Below are 23,013 nucleotides of genomic sequence, written 5' to 3'. Positions count from 1 at the left end.
GGCAAAGAAGTGGCAGATGGGATACAGTGCCAGGAAGTACATGGTCATGTAATTTGGTAGAAAAAAATAAAAGTGTAGTCTATTTTCTAAATGGGAGAGAAAAAAGACAAAAATTGAAGGTTACAAGTAGAAGGCAGGGGACTGGGGCTGAGAGGAAAATTGGATCAGCCATGATGAAATGGTGGAGCAGACTTGATGGTCCAAATGGCCTAATTCTGCTTCTATATTTTATAATCGTATGTGACAGTAATAAATTACCGAGGTTTTTTTTTAAAACTGCTACTATAAGATGCTAAACACAAGAGATACAGGAAATCCAGAGAAACACACCCAAAATGCTGGAGAAACTCAGCAGGTCAGGCAGCATCTATGGAGAGGAATAAAAGGCCAACACTCATCGGCACTCAGGACGAAAACGGGGTTTGAGCCAGAGAATTGATTGGTAATCCTTGTTATGGCTAGAAGGCTTCTGACTAGGTGGGTAAATTGGGTCAGCAATCAAGGCTTGAGCACATTGCTGGACAAATCTTTTTAGCACCCAAACTTCTTTCTTTCCTTCAGCAACACGCAAAAAGCTGGAAGAACTCAAGAGGGTTAGACAACGTACATGGAGAAAAATAGAAAAGTTCAAAGTTAATTTATTAACAAAGTACAGACATGTCATCATATACAACCCTGAGATTCATTTTCTTGTGGGCCTGCTCAATAAATCTATAATAGAATAACAACCAAAATGACCGCACTAACTTGGGCGTTCAAACAACATTTCTGGTCAAAGCACCTCATTTGTACAGCCAGTCATTGAATGTCCGTTTCCCTCCACAGATGCTGCCGGACCTGCTGAGTTCCTACATATATTGAATGTTGCTGCAGATGCCAGCATTTGCAGTCTCTTGTAGATTTCTTATTTCCTTATCAGTTGTCAGGACCTATTCCTTCTGATAATGTTTTTATTTATATCGCAGTAATTTTGAATTCTCTTCTTTTCATGTGTGTAAAAGAGAGCGGACAGTTAACTCAACCATTTTCTCCGACTTGTTGGGACTTGACTTGCGAGCTTGCTGATTGACAGTTCGGTGAGCCAATGAAACGGGGGGAAACCGGGGCCGACCCAGGAGCCGGCAGCCAGCAGCCAATGGAAGGCGGGGTGGGGTTGGCCAGGAGTTACCGAAGTTTTAAGTTTGGACGGAGGGAAAATTCCCCTTCGGTGCGGTGACGTGAGACGTGATCTCACACGGACTCCAGCACGGAAGGACTTTGTTATTTGTGAAGCTTCCTGGTGTTAAAGCAGCCGCGTTCGGACCATGGCCAGCTTCAATGGGTCGTCGGGCAGTGGGGACAATCGGAGGGTAGCGCCGGGTGAGTGAATCCAGTGGGCAAGACACGGGGTAGATCTCGTATGGGCTGCTGCCGATGCCAGCCCGGCGTCCCCCTGCAATGAAGCAGAGTTACCGGGAGCCCCACTGTCCCGGGTCAAGTGTCTGAGGCTCCATGCTGCTGGTAATCGCAGGCGTTGATCTGTAAATCTCTGTAATTATAAATTCAGTATTTAAGTAGGGCTTGAGTTATCTAATTTCACCACTGGGAGGTAAACTCATCTAGTTCGCCCGGGGCCTTGGAGGATAAAATTCTGATCCCCTTACCTGGTCTTGACCGGTAAAATGTCGAGGGAACTCATCAGGCAACTGAAGAGAAGTAGACAGTTGACATTTCGGGTCCGGGACCCATCATCCTGATTTCTAGGCTGCCTGGGCTGCACCGTGTGTTTGCTGAGTCTGTTCCGGTCTCTCCACGTCCCACAAGATCTGAACGGGGAGCGAATTCGGAGACTGGAACTGCGGAGGGACTTGGGTGTCCTCATGTGGGATTCCCTAACTTGCAGCTTGGTGTCGGTAGTAAGGATGTCAAGTGCAATGTGAGCTATTATTTCCAGAGCTCTAGTACACAACAGCAAGAATAATAATACTGAGGCGTTTTTAGCCACTGAGATTTTCCAGAGAGGGTTTAACAAGAATGATACCGCTAATGAAAGGGTTAATGCACGAGTAGAATTTGATGGCTCAAGGTCTGTATTCGCTGAAGTTTAGGAAAACGAGGTATCCTATTGAAACGGATAGAATACTGAAAAGTCTGGATACAATATCGGTGGAGAGGGTGTTTCCAATAGTCGGAGAGTCTAGAGCCAGAGGGCACAGCCTGGAATAGAGGGCCGCCCCTTTGGAACAAATATGAGGAGGATTTTTTTTTAATCCAGAGGGTGGTGCATCTTTGGAATTCTTTGTAGCTAAGTACTGTGGAGGCCAAATCATTGGATATCTTTAAAGCTGAAGTTGATATGTTCTTGAGTAAAAGTGTAACAGAAGTTACTGGGACCATAAGATCATAAGACATTGATGCAGAATTAGGCCATTTAGTCCATCCAATTAGCTCTTCCGTTGGATCATGGCTGATGTATTTTCCCTCTCAATCCCATTCTCCTGCCTTTTCCCCATAGTCTTTGACAAAAATTCAAGTAAGTAACATTCACTGCCTCTCCTTTGTCTATACTGCGTGTAGAAAGTTAATAGGTTCTCCTTAACAAGTTCCTGGAGAATTGTCAGGCAAAATTTCTTTTTAAGGTAACCATTCTGACTTCAGCCTGTTTTATCTTGTGCCTCCTAGTATCCAGAATTCTCATCCTTAGTAATGTGTATTGACTCTTGTATCTTGAAGTCAGACTAACTGGCCTATAATTTCCTGTCTTATCCCTCCCTCCCTTCATAAAGTGTGAAGTGGCAATTGAAAATTTCCTGTCCTCCATTCCAGAAGTTAATGATTTTTTGAAAGATCAATACTAATGCCTCCACATCTTCTTCAGCAACCTCTTTCTGAATCCTAGTGTGTAGTCCATATGGTCCAGGTGACTTATCTACCTTCCCAAGCACCTTCTCGTCAGTAATAGTAACTACACCATTCTGTTCTCTGGCCCTCTAAAATTGCTGGTTTACCGCTGGTGTCGTCCAAGGTGAAGACTGACATAAAAAGGCAGGAGAAGGGGATTGAGCAGAAAATTGAATCAGTCACGATTGAAGGCGGAGCAGCCATGATGGGCCAAATGGCCTAATTCTGCTCTTTCATTTTATGGTCTTGTGAAGATTCATTCCCAGTTTTGTATGTTAGTTTATGATTGTCACATGCTCTGAGAAACGTACAGTGAAAATCATGTTGCAGTCCATACAAATGTTAAAATGATTAATAATCAACTTAGTACTGAGGAGAAGCAATAACAGAATTTAGTGTTCCAGAGGAAAAGCGTTTTGGCAGACAACAAGGTGCAAGGCCATGATGAGGTAGATTGTGAGGTCAAGAGAGCCTTTTATTGTACAAGAGTTATGTTCTATTACAGTGGAATAGACATGTCAATTCTATATGGATGAATTCTGCAGTGAAATGCTTGGACCTGGAACCTGCCTAGTGAAGCAGGATGTGTTTTAAACCAGTCATAAAGCCACACATAGGCATTGTACATTGTGCTTTTGTTTTATTGTGTTTTTTATGATTTTTTTTAATGCTGCATCAGACCTGGAGTAACAGTCATTTCGTTCTCCTTTACACATGTGCCCTGAAGAATGACAATAAACAATTTTGAATTTTGAATATGGAAACTGTATCATACCAAAGAAAATGGGATAAAAGGATGGTGGAATCTGGAGCATCAAACAATCTGTTGGAGAAACTCAGTCCATTTGAAGGGTCTTGACCTGAAATGTCTACTGTCCATTTTTCTCCATAGATGCTGCCCGACCCTTCTGAGTTGCTCCAGCATTTTGTGTGCTGCTCCGATGTCCAGCATCTGCTATCTTCAGTGCCTTCATTACGTGTGACTGCAGAACAATCAAGGAAGTTGACTCTTAAGTTGTTCTAATCCTTTTTTGCAATTCTTTATCCCCTGCAACGTAGGAGAAAGAGGGAAGATTTAACAGAGGTATATAAATTATTTTGTATTTGAGGGTGAATACAAGCTGGCTTTTTCCACTGGGGTTGGGTGAGACTAGAACTAGAGGTCATGGGTTAAAGGTGAAAGGGTAACTTCTTCACTTAGAAGATTGTGTGAGATGCCAGCTCACACAGCTGTCAAATTTGATGCAGGCTCAATTTCAACACATCAGAGAAATTTGGATAAGTACATGGATGGGAGGCGTATAGAGGATTATGGTCCCGATGTACGTCAATGGGACCAGGTAGAACAATAGTTTGGCATGGACTAAATAGGCTGAAGGACAAACAAAAGAAAACCTGCAGCTATTGGAAATCTAAGCAACACGTATTAAATGCTGGAGGAACTCAGCAGGCCAGGCAGCATCTATGGATAAGAGTACTGTAGACGTTTCGGGCTGAAACTCCTCATCAGGCCTGTTTCTTTGCTGTAGTGCTCTATGATCCTGTGAGAAGATAAATAGAACTGATTTAACTGTGACTATGCAAATTCAGTTCCAGTAAGCACTTTACTCTCATATTCATGTAATATAATTGCCACCTTTGCTCTTCTTACTTCTCGACATTACTGGCTGTAATAATAAAAAGGTCTGGTCAGCCACGCCCTAGATTGTTGTGCATAGGTCTGGTCTCCTTGCCCAAAGAAGGATATGCTTGTGATAGAAGGAGAGCAGTCAACATTTACCAGATTGATTACTGGTATGGTGGTATTACCATTTGAAGAGAGAACAGTCAAACAGGAACTATGCTTTTGAGTCGAGAAAAATTAGATGCGTTGCTAACTTGGTTTTTATTGTCACATGTACCAAGGTTCATAAAATTATGAGAGGCAGTAAACAGACAGTATACTTTTTCCAGGGTTGGAATATTTTTCCAGAGGGCATGTATGTAAGGTGAGAGAGGGTAATTATGAGGGGTATGTTGTTTTACACAGAGAGTGTTGGACGGGAATGTGCTGTCTGGGATTGGAGAAGAGGCAGACACATTAGGAATTTTTTTGAGACGTTTGTATGGGCACATGAATGAGAGAGGAATGGAAAGCTAGGGACACTATGTAGGCAGAAGGGATCAGTCTAGTTGGTCTTTTGGTTACTAATTTAATTGATCTGGCACAACATTATGAGCCGAAAGCCCTGTACTGATCTATGTTTTATGCGCAGTGAAAAACTTTGTTTTGCATGCCATCCATACAGATAATTTCATTACATCAGTTCATCAAGGTGGTAGAAATCAATAACAGGATGCAGAATATGGTGTTTTAGTTACAGTGCAGATTCAGGTTCATTAATTTATAAAATTTACTATACATTGAAACATACACAATGTACACAATGGCTGCTGCCATCAGGTAGAAGTTACAGGAGCCTCAGGACTCACACCACCAGGTTCAAGAACAGTTACTACCCCTCAGCCTTGCATAAAAAGAGATAACTTCACTCAACTTCACTCGCCCCATCATTGAAATATTTCCATGACTGATGGACCCACTTTCAAGGGCTCTTCACCTCATATTCTTGCTGTTTATTTCTAGTTATTTATATTTGCATTTGCACAGTTTGTTGTTTTCTGTGCTCTGGTTGAATGCCCTAGATGGCTGACCTTCCATTGATCCTGTTACAGTTCCTATTTTATAGATTTCCTGAGTATGCCCACAAAAAATTAATCTCAGGGTTGTATATGGTGACACCTATGGACTTTGATAATAAAATTTGCTTTGAACTTTGAAATGCATCATTTAGGTTAACAGCCATTGTAACCTGAGGATGTGCTGGGGCAGCCTGCAAGTGAAGCCACACGTTCTGATGCCAACATAGAATGCCAACCATGGGGCGGCATGATGGGTAGTGGTTGGCAGAACGTTTCACGGTACCAACGACCCAGGTTCAATTTCTGCCGCTGCCAGAGAGGAGTGTGTACGTTCTCCCCGTGACCGTATGTGTTTCCTCCAGGTGCTCCGGTTTCCTCCCACAGGCCAAAGACGTACTGGTTGGTAGGTTAATTGGTCATTGTAAATTGTCCTGTGTATAGGCCAGGATTAAATCGGGGGATTGCTGGGCGGCGGGACTTGAAGGGCTGGAAGGGCCAATTCCACGCTGTATCTCAATAGGCATCCGTTAGTCTCGAGAGACCATGGATTTGCGCCTTGGAAGGTTTCCAGGGCGCAGGCCTGGGCAGGGTTGTATGGGAGACCGGCAGTTGCCCATTCTGCAAGCCTTCCCCTCTCCTCACCACCGATGTTGTCCAAGGGAAGGGTGCTGTATCTCAATAAACAATAAATAAATAAATGTTCACAGAACACAAACAACAATAACAGAACAGCGGCAAGAAAGCAAATACAGCAAAATGAACAGGAAAAAAAGCAGGCAGAAATAAAGTGCAAGGCCGTAATGAGGTAGATTGTGAGGTTAGGATTCCATCTCGTACATGGAGGCTTTAGTAGAATTATAACAGTAGGGCTGTTCTGTCCCTAAACATGTCTTCAGACTCCTCTGCTTTCCGCCTGATGGCAGGCGGAAGAGGAGAGAATGTTCAGAGTCGATTAGGTCTTTGAATATGCTAGCTGCTTTATCGAGGCAGCCGGAAGCATTGGTGGAATCCGTGGAGGGGAGGACGATTACCGTGATATGCTGAGCCATGTCCTCGACCCCCTGCAATTTTTTGCGTTCACGGGCAGAGCAGTTGCCGTACCCAGCTGTGTTCTCGTTGAATTGTTCAAGGATCCAACGAGGCTTGACAGGGTAGAGAACATAGATGATGCTTCCTTCCCCTAGATTGTCTAACGTTGAGAGTCGCTGCCTCAAAATGGGGATTTGCTCATTTGAGAGCGAGATGCAAAGTTTCCTCATGCATGAAGTTGTGGAGATGCCATTGCTGATTCTCATCAAAATGGAGCTCAATGAATTTATAAGTTTTGAGAGAATCTAGAGATATGGGGTTAATATAGGAGTGTGGTTAAAAGATTGGACAAAATCTTTCTGAATTGTGGAGCAGACCCGTAGGTCTGACTGGACTAATTCTGCTTCCTTTCCATCCTTGGAGTTGTTCTGGTTGCCTGGCTATGGGAAAGATGCCATTAGACTGGCAGAGATGCAGAAAAGACTCATGAGAATTTATCAGGAATGGAGAGCTTGAGTTATTGGGGGAAGGTGAACAGCCTGGAACATCTTTCTTTGGAACATCGGTGACTGAGCGGAGAGGAACATGGATAAAGTGAATGACCACAGTCTTTTCCCCAGAGGAGAGGTGTCTAAAACTAGAGGCCATACTTTTAATGTGAGAGGGAGAAGATTAAAAAATGAGAGCTGAATGGCAATGTTTTCACACAGAGGGTGGAGGACACTTGAAATGAGCTGTCAGAGGAACTGGTAGAGGCAGATACGACTGCAATGTTCCAAAGGCATTTAGGCAGCTATCTTGCTTGGAAAGGGAGGAACATAAGAATGTAAGAGATAGGAGCAGGAGTAGGCCATCTGGCCCATCAAGTCTGCTCCACCATTCAATAAGATCACGGCTGATCTGGCTGTGGACTCATCTCCACTCACCTGTCTTTTCCCCATAACCCGTAATTCCCCTAATATGCAAAAATCCATCCAACCATGTCTTAAGTATATTTACTGAGGTAGCCTCCACTGCTTCACTGGGCAGAGAATTCTATAGATTCACTACTCTCTGGGAAAAGCAGTTCCTCCACATCTCCATCCTAAATCTGCTCCCCCGAATCTTGGGGCTATGTCCCCTAGTCCTAGTCTCACCTACCAGTGGAAACAACTTTCCTACATCTACCTTATCTATCCCCTTCATAATTTTATATGTTTATGTAAGATCTCCTGTCATTCTTCTGAATTCCGGCAGGTACAGTCCCAGGCGACTCAATCTCATAGTCTAACCACCTCATCTCTGAAATCAGCCCAGTGAACCTGCTCTGGGCATCTGACTGTCAAACTTAGGCAAATGGGACTAGCTTGGAGAGTCATGGATAAGTGCGTGGATGGGAGTAGTGTAAAGGGCTATGGTTTGGGGTGGGCCGATGGGATTAGGCAGAATGATAGTTTGGCATGAACTCGATGGGCCGAAAGGCCTGTTTATGTGCTGTAGTACTGTATAACTCTGAGTCTATGACATCTTGGGTTGAAGGGTTTGTTTCTGTGCTGTATGCCTCTGTTCTCCTCACTAATGCTATTCGCCAACTTTTCCAACCTTCTCTTCAGAGCGTGTTCATGGATGTTGGCCTAAGTGCACACTGACATAAGTTCTTGCACTCCTTCCTCTCTTGACCTGCAGACATCAAGAATGACATTAAGTACTGTATCTTCTGGAACTGGAAATACTTTTAAAATTCAAAATCTTAATTTTGCATATTGTGACCTGGTTGCGTATCAAGATATGTGAACAGTTGCACGATTGGCCAGCATTCTGAAAGTATTTGAATAACGTGACATTTTTGGTTATGCTTATTGGTGGGATTTAGACATCACTGGGGAAAGCAAAAATAAAATCAGATAAAGCAGCAAGCGGGCAGGCAACAGCTATGGAGTTTATGAACAATGCCTTCCTTTAATAACTGGTCACTGTTTATTCCCTCTTTCTAATCCCCTTTGCATTGATTGGCCAGCAGAACATTTGAGAATCACATTGACGTGGGCCTAAAATGCTGTGCAGACAATACTGATCATCACTGTTCAAGGTCAAGTTCAGTTTAATGTCACTGAACCATGCACGTGCCAAACGAAACAACATTCCTCCGGACACACAATGCTGGAGGTACTCGGGTGGTCGGGCAGCATCAATGGAGAAGAACACAGCCTGGTCTCTGTTTTTTTTTCCACAGATGCTGCCTGACCTGCTGAGTTACTCCAGCATTGTGCGTGTCGCTGTGCGTTGCTTGGATTTACAGCATCAGCAGATTTTCTCTGATGCTGTAAACATTCCTTCAGACCAAGGTGCACAACACTGTTCATCTAACTTACACACACACACACACACACACACACACACTCACACACACACACACACTCACACACTCACACACACACACACACACACACACACACACACACACACATACACACACACACTCACACTCACACTCACACTCACACTCACACTCACACTCACACTCACACTCACACTCACACTCACACTCACACACACACACAAAAAGTAATAAGGTGCATTTGTGACACAAGTTTGAAAAGTAAACAGTATAATGCTCCTGGTTCTTCACAGATGATGAACCCTGGTTGGTGGCAGGAAGTCTGGCCTGGGGGAAGAAGCTGTTTCCCATACTAGCAGTTCTTGTCTTCATGCTATGGTACCTTCTGTCTGATGGTAGAGGGTCAAAGAGACTGTTGGAGAGATGGGAGAGATAATTGACAATTTTAGCGTCCTGTGTACACAGCACTCCAGATAGATATATCAGTGGATGGGAGAGAGGCCCCGATAATCCTCTCTCAGTCCCTGGAGGGACTTGCAGTCAGATGCCTAACAATTCACATACCAGACGGTGATGCGGCTGGGTAAGACACTCTCAGTGGTGCTCCTGTGAAACTTGGTTAGAATTGTGGGAGGGAGCCTTGCTCGCTTCAGTCTCAGGAAGTGGAGACACTGCTTTGCTTTCTTCACCAAATAGTTGGTGTTGAGGTAGTCTCCATTCAAATAGTCAACACTTCTGGGTACACAAGGCAGATACTGCAGATCCTGACAGGTAAGATTGTACATGGTTCATGGAAACATCTTTTTTTATATATTTCTCTCCAAAATTATGGACTTAAAAGATCCACTTTAACTCTATTGACTTGATTGGAACTGGTTCATTATTGTCACATGTTACCAAAGTGCAGTACATACTGCTCACGTGGGTCAAATCCTTACACAGTGCATTGATCAAAATAAGATTATCTTTACTTGTCACCTGAACATTGAAGCCTACAGTGAAGTGTGTTGTTTGTGTCAATGACCAACATGGTCCAAATATGTGCTGGGGGCAGTCTGCAAGTGTCGCCATGCTTCCCAGACCAAAGTAACATGCCCACAACTTACTAACCGTAACCCATATATTTTTGGACTCTGGGAGGAAACCAGAGCATCTTGAAGAAGCCCACGCAGATGTGGGAAGAATGTACAAACTCCTTAAAGACAGTGGCAGGAATTGCACCCTGGTTACACTAACCAGTATGCTACAAGTTGAACAAGTTAGGTCTTTATTCTTTGGAGCGTAGAAGGTTGAAGGGGGACTTGATAGAGGTATTTAAAATTATGAAGGGGATTTGACATGGATAGGCTTTTTCCATTGAGAATAGGGAAGATTCAAACAAGAAGACATGAGTTGAGAGTTAGGGGGCAAAAGTTTAGGGGTAACATGAGGGGAAACTTCTATACTCAGAGAGTGGTAGCTGTGTGGAATGAGCTTCCAGTAGAAGTGGTAGAGGCAGGTTCGATATTGTCATTTAAAAAAAAAATTGGATAGGTATATGGACAGGAAAGGAATGGAGGGTTATGGGCTGAGTGCAGGTCGGTGGGACTAGGTGAGAGTAAGCATTCGGCACAGACTAGAAGGGCCTAGATGGCCTGTTTCTGTGCTGTGATTATTATATGTTATATGGTTATTCTGTACTGCTTTCCCATGACATAGTGTGTGGTAAAACAATAACAGAATAACAGCAAGATTATTACAAGGTATAAACGCAAGAGATTCTGCAGATGCTGGAAATACAGAGCAACATACACAAAATGCTGGAGGAACTCAGGCAGCATCTATGGAAGAAAAATCAATTTATCCTCCTCACTCCCACCCACCTGGCTTCACCAATCCCCTTCTAGCTTGTACTTCTCCCCTTCACTTCCCCCTGAACCTTCTTATTCTGGCATCTTCCCCATTCCTTTCCAGTCCTGGTGAAGGGTCTGGATGAGAAATGTCAACTGTTTATTCGTTTCCGTAGATGCTGCCAGGCTTGCTGAGCTCCCCCAGCATTTTGTGTGTGTTGCTTACAAGATAGATTTTGAGGTCAAGAGTCCATCTTATTGTATTAAGGAACTATTCAGTAGCCTATGACAGCCTTAGGATGTGCTTTCATGCTTTTGTATCTTCTGTCTGCTGGGACTAAGGGAAGAAGAGCGAATGTTTGAGGTGTGCGGGATGGATGTACATACTCAGGATATCATTCCCTGCTTCAGTCAGCACTGCGCGACACCCAGTGTTGTATTACCACAAGATTAGTGGTGTTGAATTTCACTGGATGCTTTTCAACGTGTTGCTGAACCTTGTGCATCCAAATGCACATGATTCTCATTAAGGGTAATAATCACACTAGCTCCAGGAATGGGGATGTATCCTGCACCATGAATATTGTTCAAAGTTCAAAGTACGTATGTTAGCAAAGTTTGTATGCAGTAAATAACCTTGAGATTCATCTTCTCCACAGACAGCCACAAAGCAACGAAAATCCTAGAACCCGTACAAAGGAAAACATCAAACACCACCTCCCGCCATGTGCAAACAAAAATCATGCCAATGGCAAAAAAAATTGCAAAGAATACAGAAGATAAAACATAAAAACAAAAGAGTCTTGGCATACTTATATTCATATTGTCCTTGGAATCCCACCATAAGTTGCTTTTAACTCCTATAACCATTGGTGATATAACCCATGTCATCTATCTGCAGAGATTGCAATGTTCTTATGTGTGTTTATTTTCAGGCTCGAACAATGAAACTTTACGCAGACAATCAGGAGCTATCATGCGAAGGTGTGTAACTTCATTTTACAGTTTGATTTTTTTTTGCTAATCAGTTAATGAAGCAGAACGCCAACTTTAATTCTTTTTGAAATGCAAATCTTCAGGTTTTAACAAGCTGAGGGAGTTAGAAAACACTGGACCATAGAACAGTACAGCCCATGATGTTTTGCTGATCTTCTAACCTACTCCATGATAAATCTAGCCCTTCCCACCTACACAACCCACTTTCACCCATGTACCTATCTAAGAGTCCCTTAAAATGTCCCTAATCTATCAGGCTCTACCACCAGGCACTTATCACTGTGTAAAATAAAAACCTACTTGTGACATCTCCTCTGATCTTTCCTCCACTCATCCTAAAAGAATGTCTACTGCATTGCTGACCTGTCCACTCTGGCTGTCCCTCTTATAATCTTATACACCTCAATCAAGTTGCCTCTCATTCTCCTTTGCTCTGAAGAGAAACGTTCTAGCATGCTCAAATTTTCAGAATCTTATTGAAATGTGTTAATATGTTGTATCTACTGTTTTACTTCTCACGAAGAAAGTGCCAAAGGAAACAGATTGTAGATGATTGTTGGTGCCAGATGGGATGGTTTGAGTATCTCAGAATCTGCTGATCTCCTGGGATTTTTGCTCACAACAGTCTCTAGAATTTGTAGAGAATGGTGTGAAAGGCAAAAGAAAAAATCCAGTGAGCAGCAGTTCTGTGGGTGACAAGTGCCTTGTTAATGAAAGAGGTCGGAGGAGAATGGTCAAATTGGTTCAAACTGACAGGAAGGCGACAGTAACTCAAATAACTACACGTTACAGCAGTGGAATGGAGAGGAGCATCTCTGAATGCCCAACACGTTTAACCTTGGCGTGGATGGGCTACAGCATTAACTATTTCAAAAATGCATCTCACACTAGTGAAGACTTCCCGGTGTCCTTCAAAATAGCTACTGGAATAATGCAGGAGGATGGAAAAAAATGGGACATCATATGTACCAAATGTGTTAGAATTTTACAGAACACCTCGCTCATTTTTAAAAAAAATCTTTGTGCAGGTTTGTTCTGGAGACAATCCAGGAAGAGGATCCAGAAGTGCAACTAAGCCCAGAGGATGTCGGTGGGGTCGCAAGTGAAATTAATGAGCCGGGCATTAAGGAGATATGTAAAAGTTTAAAGAAAATTGGTGATGAGTTGGACAAAAATACTGAACTTCAACAGTAAGTAACAACAGTGTAGACATATGCATTTACTTTATTGCTTCGTAGTAACTGACTTAACACATTTTTAAAGATAAGATCTGCTTTATTTGTCACACGTGCATCGAAGCATGCAGGGAAATGTGTAATTTTGTGACGCTTTGGCAGTCTGAGCTACCCACCTGCTTCCAGCAGACTTCACTATACCGATGCCTAAGAAGAACGAGGTAACCTGCCTCAATGACTATCGTCCGGTAGCACTTACATTCACAGTGATTAAGTGTTTTGAGAGGTTGGTGATGAAACATATCAACTCCTGCCAGAGGTGAGACTTAGATCTGCTCCAATTTGCCTGCTGGAGCAACAGGTCCACAGCAGATGCCATCTCATTGGCTCTTCACTCAACCCTGGAACATCTGGACAGTAAAGATTATGTACATCAGGGTGCTCTTTATCAACTACAGCTCTATTCAATACCATCATCCCCTCAAAAGTAATCAATAAGCTCTAGGCTGTTGGCCTCAATATTGCCTTGTGCAGTTGGATCCTAGAGTTCCTCACTTGCAGACCTCAGTCAGTTGGGGTTGGCAACAACTTCTCCTCCACGATCCCATCAGCAGAGGTGCACCAAAAGGCTGTCTGTTTAGTTCCCTGCTCTACTCGCTTTACACTTATGACTGTGAACCAAAGGGGATAACTTCACTTGTTTTCAAGAACTCTTCATCTCATTATCTTGATATTTATTGCTTACTTATTTATTATTATTTTTTTCTTTTTTGTAATTGCACAGTTTGTTGTCTGACCAAAAGACAAATGGTCTTTCATTGATTCTATTATGGATTCCATTATGGATTTCTTGAGCATGCCTGCAACAAAATGAATCTTGGGGTTAGTCATGGTGACTAATATGTACTTTGATAATGGATTTATTTTCAACTTTGAAACCAAATTAATGAAGATTGCATTGAGCAGCACACAAGTCTCTCTATGCTCGGGCACCAACACAGCATTCCCACTACTTACCAACCCTAACTGTATGTTTTTAGAATTTGGTGACTTAATAGAGGTGTACAAGATGATACGAGGCATTGGTCAAATGGACAGCCAGAGATTATTTCACAGGGCAGAAATGGCTACTACAAGGGGGCATAATTCTAAAATGATTGGAGGAGAGTATAGGGCGATATCAGAGGCAAGTATTTTATTCAGAGAGTTGTAGATATGTGAGCTTGCAACCAGGGGTGGTGGTAGAGGCAGATATATTAGGGGCATTTAAGAGACTCTTAGATGGGCACATGGATGAAAAAATGGAGATCTATGTTGGAAGGAAGGGTTAGATTGATCTTGGAGCAGGTTAAAGGGTCAGCACATTTTCTAGGAAAGTCTGGCCAGTGACTCTTAACTGTATATAAAGAGCATTGGCAGTGGCATTGAGAACTTATCAAAGTTCTCAAGTTTATTGTCATGTGCGTAAGCACACGTAAGCACAGATGCAATGAAAAGCTAAGTAGTAGCAGCAGCAATGATTCAGAAAACAGATAGAAAAATGTAAATTAAATAAAAATTATGCACAGTTCTTGTGAGAAAGAATATAATTAGAAACACGGTGCTTTACAGTGCAAAGTGATCATAGTGTTGCTGTACTGAGATAGTGATTAGGATTGTGCAAGTTGGTTCAAGAAATGAATTGGTAGCTGTTCCTGAATCTGGTGATGTGGTGCTTCAGGCTGCAGTACTTTCTACTTGATGATAGTTGCAAAAAGATGGCAAGGCCTGGACAGTGGGTATCTCTGATGATACATGTCTTCTTGAAGTAGTGCCTCATGTGAATACAACAGATGGTGGGAGGAATGTATCAGGGTGGTTTTAATACATTGACAAACCAATATATTTGTGTTGAGAGGACAAAGATACCCACTCTAAACAGTGGAAGCACCTCTCAAACAAGTCCAATACATCCTGTTTCAATTGTGGTAAAATCTTCAGGTTGTACAGTGGCCTTATCAGAACCAGACTGGAAGCAAAATTAAAAATAAAGTTTGAAGTAAATTTATTATCAAAGTGTCATCATATAATTTGTGAATACAATTCGAACAATCCGTGATACGTTGATGACATAGTGCTGTCAGCTACTTCTGAGGAGAGGTTCCAAGAAATAGTAGAAAAGTCATCGAAGAAAGTACAAAGAGAGGATTGATCATCAACTCCAAGTAAACCAAATGTATGGTTGTCACAAAGGAGCATGAAATACAGAAATGGGAACTGAAAGTGGACAACGAAACAATTAAACAAACACATAAGATGAGACACTAAGGGAGCACGATAATATCTGATGGTAGGATTGATGTTGAAGTTAGGAGGATGACTGGGATTGTTAAATACACATTCAAGCTCTTGAGCAAGATACTAAAGAATAACCTAATTTCTATGGGTACGAAACTCAGTATTGTAGCACTACGTTCATTCCACACTGACATATGGAAGCGAATGTTACACAATTTCTAAGCAAAATGAGGGAGAGCTTGAAGCTGTGGAAATGTGGTTCTTGAGAAGAATGATGAAAATATGGTGGAAGGACAGAGTACCAAATGAGGAAGTGTTGCAGAAAGCCGGAATAAGAAGAGAGCTGATATCATCAATCAGGAAAAGGCAGGTGGAATTTCTGACGTATGTACTGAGGAAAGAGAAGCTCGAACATCTTGCAGAGACGGGACAAATTGATGGAAGGAGAAGTTGTGATCAACAGCACATGACGTTCATGATTTATATTAAGGGATGGACAGGCAAATAATATAGAAAGAGAAAAATAAATTAAGTAAATCAATTACAGTAAGTGTATGTATGTACAGTATATATAAAATACATTAGTAAATATATATAATTGAATTGAATTTTAATCTATTCAATAATATATATTGAATAGATTAAAATAGTGTAAAAACAGAAATAATACACTATATACTGTAATTTATATGTTATGTATTTCACTGTATTGCTGCTACAAAACAACAGATTTCACAACATATGTTAGTGACAATAAACATGATCCCGATTCTGTGTTGAGTAGACTTTCTCCTTATGTATTGAGTAGAATCATGAACAGTATTCCAATGAAACCTAACAAATGTATTTGCATTTGTATCGTACCTCCTTGCTGGTATATTGTCTAAACTAACTAAAGATGGCAATGATCTTCTATCCCTTCTTAACCATCTAATCTGAAGGAATTGAGCAGGTAATTGAGACTGCAAATGCAGAAAAACTTTTTGAAAGGTTTTCAATGTGTTTCCTGCTTTGATTTAAAAATTACATCTGCAGGTATGATTAGTTATCTACCTAACTAACTACACTTCTCTTTAATGTTTTCTGATGCTAGTGTAATCGATGTAATTCCCATTGACGACATCCGAGATGTATTGCATCAAGTAGCTGTGAAGATATTAACTGCAGAAGACTTGAACTGGGGACGAATTGTGACCTTCCTCTATTTTGCTGGCAAGCTTGTCTTTAAAGTAAGTTGAAATCACTGCAAAGCATGCTAAATCATGGAATAAATAAGCTTTTAGCTGATAAGTAAGACTTTAAATTCATTCCATAAGATCATAAGGCATAGAAATAGAGGTTGTCCATTCAGCCCATTGACATGGCAATTATAAACCATTACTAACACCAATGTACATTCCATTGGGGCAAAATACATAATGATTTGATGACATAATATATACTTCTTTGGCTAATTACAAGTATCAGGCACCAGATTATAGATTCTATAATTTAGTTGATGCGGCTTCATCACCATTCAATCACAGTTGATTTATTATTTTCAGCTCTGTTCTCCTGCTTTAACCCTGTAAACTTTGACACCCTTACTAAACAAGAACCTATCATACTCCACTTTAAATATGTAGATTCCAATTAATGAGGACCAGTTGATTTTGGCCTGATTAAGTGGCTGCCCCAATTAGCCAAGGTTTCAAGGAAATAATTAAAAAGGTATCATAAAGACAAACCATCATTTGAGTAATTAACTGACAAAAACAAAAAATTAGAACACTCTGAGTACTGCTACAGTGCTATTAAACTGTATTAGTTCCTAATATTTATTGACGGAGGAATTAATACAGTGTTTGTTGCCATGTTCTTTTGATTGACTGTAAATGAACAAAATCAGTGCAGATAATGGGGTGCCTTTGTACAATCCTTTTGATGATTGTATCCTGCAAATTTTCATTTTAACATTCAAGGTAATCGTCGATACTTTCAAAATCTTCATAGGTCCTAACTTGTTGAAGTATTGAAATTATTTTATTTTCACTCCCAGCCATTTCTGGCATCTCCAAGCCTGAATTCTTGAAAACACGGTGAGCAAAAAGGTTCAGAATTGTCTTCTTGCTTATTTCTCACCAACAATCAATGACAAAAAAATCATTGTGCTTTGTACACAAATGCACACAACTAATGCTAGTTAAAAACTGCTCCAAGCATGGTGTAGTGTCTGAAACAGCCATATGAGTGCACAAGAATGATTCTAGTTAGAAATTGTTCGGCAGCAGTCTCCTGCCCCAATTAAGTGGCATAGTGTCCCAAATAAACAAAGGGAATCCCAGTCATTTTCTCGATTTGCTTTTGTTCTTTAAAGTGTTGGCCCAAATAAATGGCTTCCCAATTAATCAATTACTCGATTAACTGGAATCCTCTGTATATCCAATGACTTGCCCTCCACGGCAATGAATCAATAAATTCCAAATATTCACCATCTCATTCTCTGTGGGCCTTAACATTCAGATTGCAATACACCAGTGAAGGGTGGAGGCATTTACATTACATATGCAATTAATCAGAATCTGGTTAATATCACCAGCATGTGTCAGGAAATTTGTTAACTCAGCAGCAGCAGTTCAATATAATACACAATAATATAGAAAGAGAAAAACGAATTAGTAAATTAGTAATTAAATCAATTACAGTAAGTATTTGTGTATATATAGATTAAAATAGTGGAAAAACAAATAATATACTGTATATTTAAAAATGTGAAGTAGTGTTCACAGATTCAATGGCCATTCAGAAAACACTTGACAGAGGGTAAGAAGTTGTTCCTGAATCACTGAGCATATGCCTTCAGGCTTCTGTATCACCTCCCTGATTGTAACAATGGGAACAAGGCATGCCCTGGATGATGAGGGTCCTTAATAATGGACGTCTCCTTCCTGAGGCACTGGTCCTTGATAATGTCTTGGATACTAGGGAGGCTAGTGAGATCTAGCAGAGCCTTAGAATTGTAGACCCAGGCCAGGTCTCAAAATGATGATGTTGTCCCCTGCAGCTGCTTCCATTACCTCCCACCCATGTGGAATGCTCCGGTTAGAGATTGCACAGAAGAAGAGTTAGTGTCGGATGTGATCCCCCAATCGAAAGCCTGTTAGCACCTGATCACCATGTTATGAATAATGCATAGGATAACAGAGTCATATCCCACACAAAATCAGCAAGTAAAAGGAACCAATAAAATCAGAAGCAGATAAACAGATTGAGGGATGAACAAGTTATATTTCATTAGGAGTTTGAGGAGATTTGGTATATCATCAAAAACACTTGAGAATTTCTACAGATGTACCATGGAGAGCATTCTAACTGGCTGCATCACAGTCTGGTATGGAAGGGTTACTGCACAGGATTAAAGTAAGCTAAAGAGAATTGTAAACTTAATCAGCTCCATAGTATCCAGGACATCTTCAAGGAGTGATAACTCAAAAAAGGCAGTGTCCATCATTAAGGATCCCAGACATTCAGGGCATGCCTTGTTCTCATTGTCACCATCAGGAAGGAGATCCAGAAGTCTGAAGGCAAACACTCAATAAGTCAGGACCAGCTTCTGTCCCTCTGTCATCAGATTTCTGAATGGACATTGAACCCATGAACACTACCTCACTACCTTTTTTTTATTTTTACTTTTGCACTACATACTTAATTTGTTTTATATATACTTCTGCCACAAAGACAGCCGATTTCACAACATATGCTGCTGATATTAAACCTGTTACTGATTCTGATACTACTTTTTATAATTCTGCCCTCTTTTGCAGGCCCTAAAAAGTGCGAAAGCCTTGATTCAACAGATAATAAACTGGTCTTTAGATCTGATTCAAGTCCGTGTGATCCCATGGATTGAGCAACAGGGTGGATGGGTGAGTTGATGCATTGATAGTTTGCATAGACCTTCAAGGAAAATGGTGGGTGAGACCACAGAGATGATGCCCCCTGGTATGGTAACAAAATGTTTGCAAATAAATTGCCATGGTCGGGGTATATATATGTAAGTATGTATTTCTTTATATATTGTAGTTGCACAGTTTATCTTCTTTTGTACATCAGTTGTTTATCAGTCTTTGTTTTGTGTAGTTTTTCATTGATTCTATTGTGTTTCTTTGTTCTACTGTGAATGCCTACAAGAAAATGATCCTCAGTATAGTATGTGTATGAACTTCGAAGTACATATATATCACATATACTACCTTGAGATTTGTTTCTTGCAGGGATTTATAGGACAATATAGAAATACAATAGAATTTATGAAATTGACTGATAAACAGCCAATTTGCAAAGGAAGACAAATCATGTAAATAATAGAAAAGTAAATAAATAGCAAACAGTTTTAGAGTCCTTGATAGGTTGTGGAATCTGTTCAGCATTGAGGTGGGTAAAGATATCCCCACTGGTTCAGGACCCTGATGATTGTAGGATAATAACTCTTCCTGAACCTGGTGGTGTGGGACCTAAGGCTCCTGTACCTTCTTCCCAATGGCAGCAGCTAGAAGAGAGCATCACCTGGATGGTGCAAGTCCTTGATAGTGGATGCTGCTATCTTCTGGCAGTACTCCTTTTAGATGTGCTCAATGGTGGATAGGGCTTTGCATGTGATGGTCTGGTCTGTATTTACATTATTTGAATCATTTTCCATTCTTGGGAGTTGGTGTTCCCAAACCAGGCCATGATACAATCAGTCAGGATTCTCTCTATTGTGCATCTATAGAAGTTCTTCAGAGTTTTAGATGAAGTGCCAATTTCTGCAAACTTCTAAGAAAGTAGAGGCACTGTTGTGCCTTCTTTGTGATGGCACGTATGTGCTGGTCTCAGGACAGATTTGCATATGTGATAATGCAAATTACCTTCTCCACCTCCAATCCCATATTCAGGCCTAGCTCATGGACCCCAGTTGTTTTCTCTGTCAATCAATAATCAGCTGTTTGGTTTTGATCACATTGAGTGAGAGGTTGTTGCTATGGCAACATTCAACCAGATTAATTAAATTTAGCAATCTTATGTTCTGTGCTTTCATCTAAGCCATTTATACCTCTGAAACAGATTGTCTTCTCCAATCTGGATGGCAACTGAATTGATATGGCTGAGGTTGGGCAGTTGGTATACAACTAGATGCAGTGTGTAGTGAGCTTGTGAGGCAGGACAGGTAGATGATAGGGCAAAGTTGCAGCTGCAGTCAGTGGGATGAATTGAAGTGTGACATGGGGAGTAAACGGAATAAGGTAGCACAGTTAGAGATTGACAGGTATGATGTGAGCATCGAGGAGTCATGGCTGAAAGAAGATCAGAATTGGAAGAATACACCCTCCATCAAAAGGACAGGCAGGTAGGCAGAGGGAGGTTCTGTTAGTTTGAAAAAAAGAAATTAAACCCTTAGAAATAGGTAACAAAAGATTGGAAGATGTAAAATCATTGTGGGTAAGAGTTAAGCAAATGCAAGGGTATGAAGACCCTAATGGATTTATATACAGGCCTCTGAATAGTAGCCAGGAAGTGAGTTACAAATCACAATGGGAGATAAAGAAAGCACATAAAAAGTGTAAAGTAATGGTTGTCATGGGGGATTTCAATATGATGGTTGACTGAAAATATTAGGTTAGTGCTGGATCCCGAGAGAAAGAATTTGTGTGATGTCTATGAGATGGCTTTTTAGAACAGCTTGTGGTTGAGCCCACTAAGGGAAAGGCAATTCTGGATTGAGTGTTGTGCAATGAACTAGATTTGATTAAGGAGCTTAAGGTAAATGAGCCCTTAGAGGCAGTGATCATAATATGATAGAATTTGCCCTACAGTTTGAGAGGGAGAAGTTAAACTTGTATTACAGTGGAGTAAAGAGAGTTATAGAGGCATGAGAGAGGAGCTGGCCAAAATAGATTGGAAGGGGACACTAACAAGGATGACAGAACAGCAATGGCTGGAGTTCCTGGGGGTCATTTACAAGGTGCAGGATAGATGCATTCCAAAGGTAACAACATAAGAGCCTATGGTATTACTGGAAAGGTACTAGCATGGATAGAATATTGGCTGACTTTCAGGAGGCAAAGAGTGGGAATAAAAGGGGCTTTTTCTTGTTGGCTGACTGGTGGTGTCCCCCAGGGGTCATGTTGCGACCGCTTCTTTATATGTTATGCGTCAATGATTTGAATAAAGGAATTGATGGCTTTATGGACTGGTTTGCAGACGATATGAAGATAGGTGGAGGGGCAGGTAGCGTTGATGAAGCAGGGAGTCTTCAGAAGGACTTAAACAGCTTGGGAAGATGGGTAAAGTGGCAGATGGAATATAGTGTAGGGAAATGTATAGTCATGCACCTTGGAGAAGGAATGAAGAGTAAATGTACGTGGAGTGTTCGATGACTCTGAGCCTGTACTCGCTGGAGTTTAGAAGAATGAGGGTGAAATCTAATTGAAATTGTCAAATATTAAAAAGCCCAGATAGAATGGATCTGGGGAGGATCTTTCCTTTAGTAAGTGAGTCTAGGAGCAGAGGGTAAAGCCTTAGAAAAGAAGGTATCCATTTAGAACAGAGATGAGAAGGAATTCCTTTAGTCAGAGAGTGGTGAATCTGTGGAATTCTTTGTCACAGATGGCTGTGGAAGCCAATTCATTGAGTATATGTAAACTGGGGATTGATAGGCTCTTGATTAGTCAGGGTGTCAAAGGTTATGGAGCGAAGGCAGGAGAATGGAGATGAGAGGGATAATAAATCAGCCATGATGGAATGACAGAGCAGACTTGATGGACCAAATGGCCTAATTCTGCTCTTGTGTCTTACGATATAAATATTACAAATTATTTCATTATTTTTCTATTACACACAGTATTTTTAGTTCATTTAAAATCTAATCGAATTTTCTTTGTATGGTTCTTGACTGTCAGTAATGTTTAAAAATAGTTCAAAGACCTTTGGCAGCAATGGCTGTCATTGGCTGTTACGGCATTCTGGTGACGGCTGTTAGTAGAGATTGATTTGTTGTGAGGTATCTCTACCCCTCATAACCAAACTTCTGGATTCAGGAGTTGAAGAACCATTAAATGCACAAGAGTCCGCATGAAGTTAGTAGGGGAGTGGCAGGCGGAATTAAGCAAGGCCAAGTCCATTATGCTCAGAATTTTGCAATTCATTCACCAGCTGCTTTTCTTCTTGTTTAGGAGACGATCTTTTCATACTTCGGGAATGCAACGTGGCCAACATTCGTCGGCTTCTCTGCGGGCGTAATCACTGGCATTTTGGTGTTTTTGAAACTGACCTAAGGTCAGCACTCCAGTTTGATTTTGAGTGATTGCTTCCTATAGAAAATACAGACTGCAACATTCAGTGGTTCACGAGGGAATGTCTGCAAAGATCTGTTACACTTGAAACGATTGTTAATAACGGATATGCTCAATATTGGAGAACTTTACATATATCCTTGTTACATGATTTAATTTTATATACAGCTTTTATGAATTATTTTATGGATTTTTCTGTCTACGGTGGATCACTTGTTCCAAGATGTTTATATTTTGCGGAATTTGTATTAAAAATCTTTTTAAGTAGATGTGGAAGTGAAACTCTTGTTAAAACTGTAAGTGTGAAACAAAAACAGGAATGCTGGAAATATTCAGCAGATTGGGCCGCATCTGCGAGAGGAGAAGTAGACAGGAGATTCCACAGATGCTGGAAATCTAGAGTAACACACACACAATCAGAAGGAACTCAGCCGAACAGCCAGAATTTATGGAGAGGAATAAAGAGCCAATGTTTTGAGCCAAGACCTTCTTTAACCTGTTCAATGCCCTCTTGTCTA

General features: G+C 41.1%; 1 protein-coding gene across 1 annotated transcript; it reads left to right on the top strand.

Moving 5' to 3' along the window:
- Window positions 1–1,222: 1,222 nt before the first annotated feature.
- zgc:153993 (uncharacterized protein LOC767645 homolog) lies at window positions 1,223–22,762 on the top strand. Its single transcript, XM_059976064.1, has 6 exons — window positions 1,223–1,359; window positions 11,673–11,721; window positions 12,762–12,923; window positions 16,279–16,414; window positions 18,989–19,090; window positions 22,376–22,762. Exons 1-6 carry the CDS (start codon window positions 1,305–1,307, stop codon window positions 22,475–22,477), a joined length of 606 nt encoding a protein of 201 aa, XP_059832047.1. The 5' UTR covers window positions 1,223–1,304; the 3' UTR covers window positions 22,478–22,762.
- Window positions 22,763–23,013: the final 251 nt, after the last annotated feature.

This window comes from Hypanus sabinus, chromosome 7 (genome assembly GCF_030144855.1).
Source record: "Hypanus sabinus isolate sHypSab1 chromosome 7, sHypSab1.hap1, whole genome shotgun sequence".
Classification (NCBI taxonomy): domain Eukaryota; kingdom Metazoa; phylum Chordata; class Chondrichthyes; order Myliobatiformes; family Dasyatidae; genus Hypanus; species Hypanus sabinus.
This window is presented reverse-complemented; position numbering and strand designations above follow the sequence as displayed.

Excerpts from the sequence above, each read along its gene's own strand:
- zgc:153993 (XM_059976064.1), top strand. The coding sequence starts at position 1,305 with ATGGCCAGCTTCAATGGGTCGTCGGGCAGTGGGGACAATCGGAGGGTA. Across the intron at positions 16,415-18,988 it reads CTGGCAAGCTTGTCTTTAAA|GCCCTAAAAAGTGCGAAAGC; the intron begins GTAAGTTGAAAT and ends CCTCTTTTGCAG. Across the intron at positions 19,091-22,375 it reads TTGAGCAACAGGGTGGATGG|GAGACGATCTTTTCATACTT; the intron begins GTGAGTTGATGC and ends CTTCTTGTTTAG.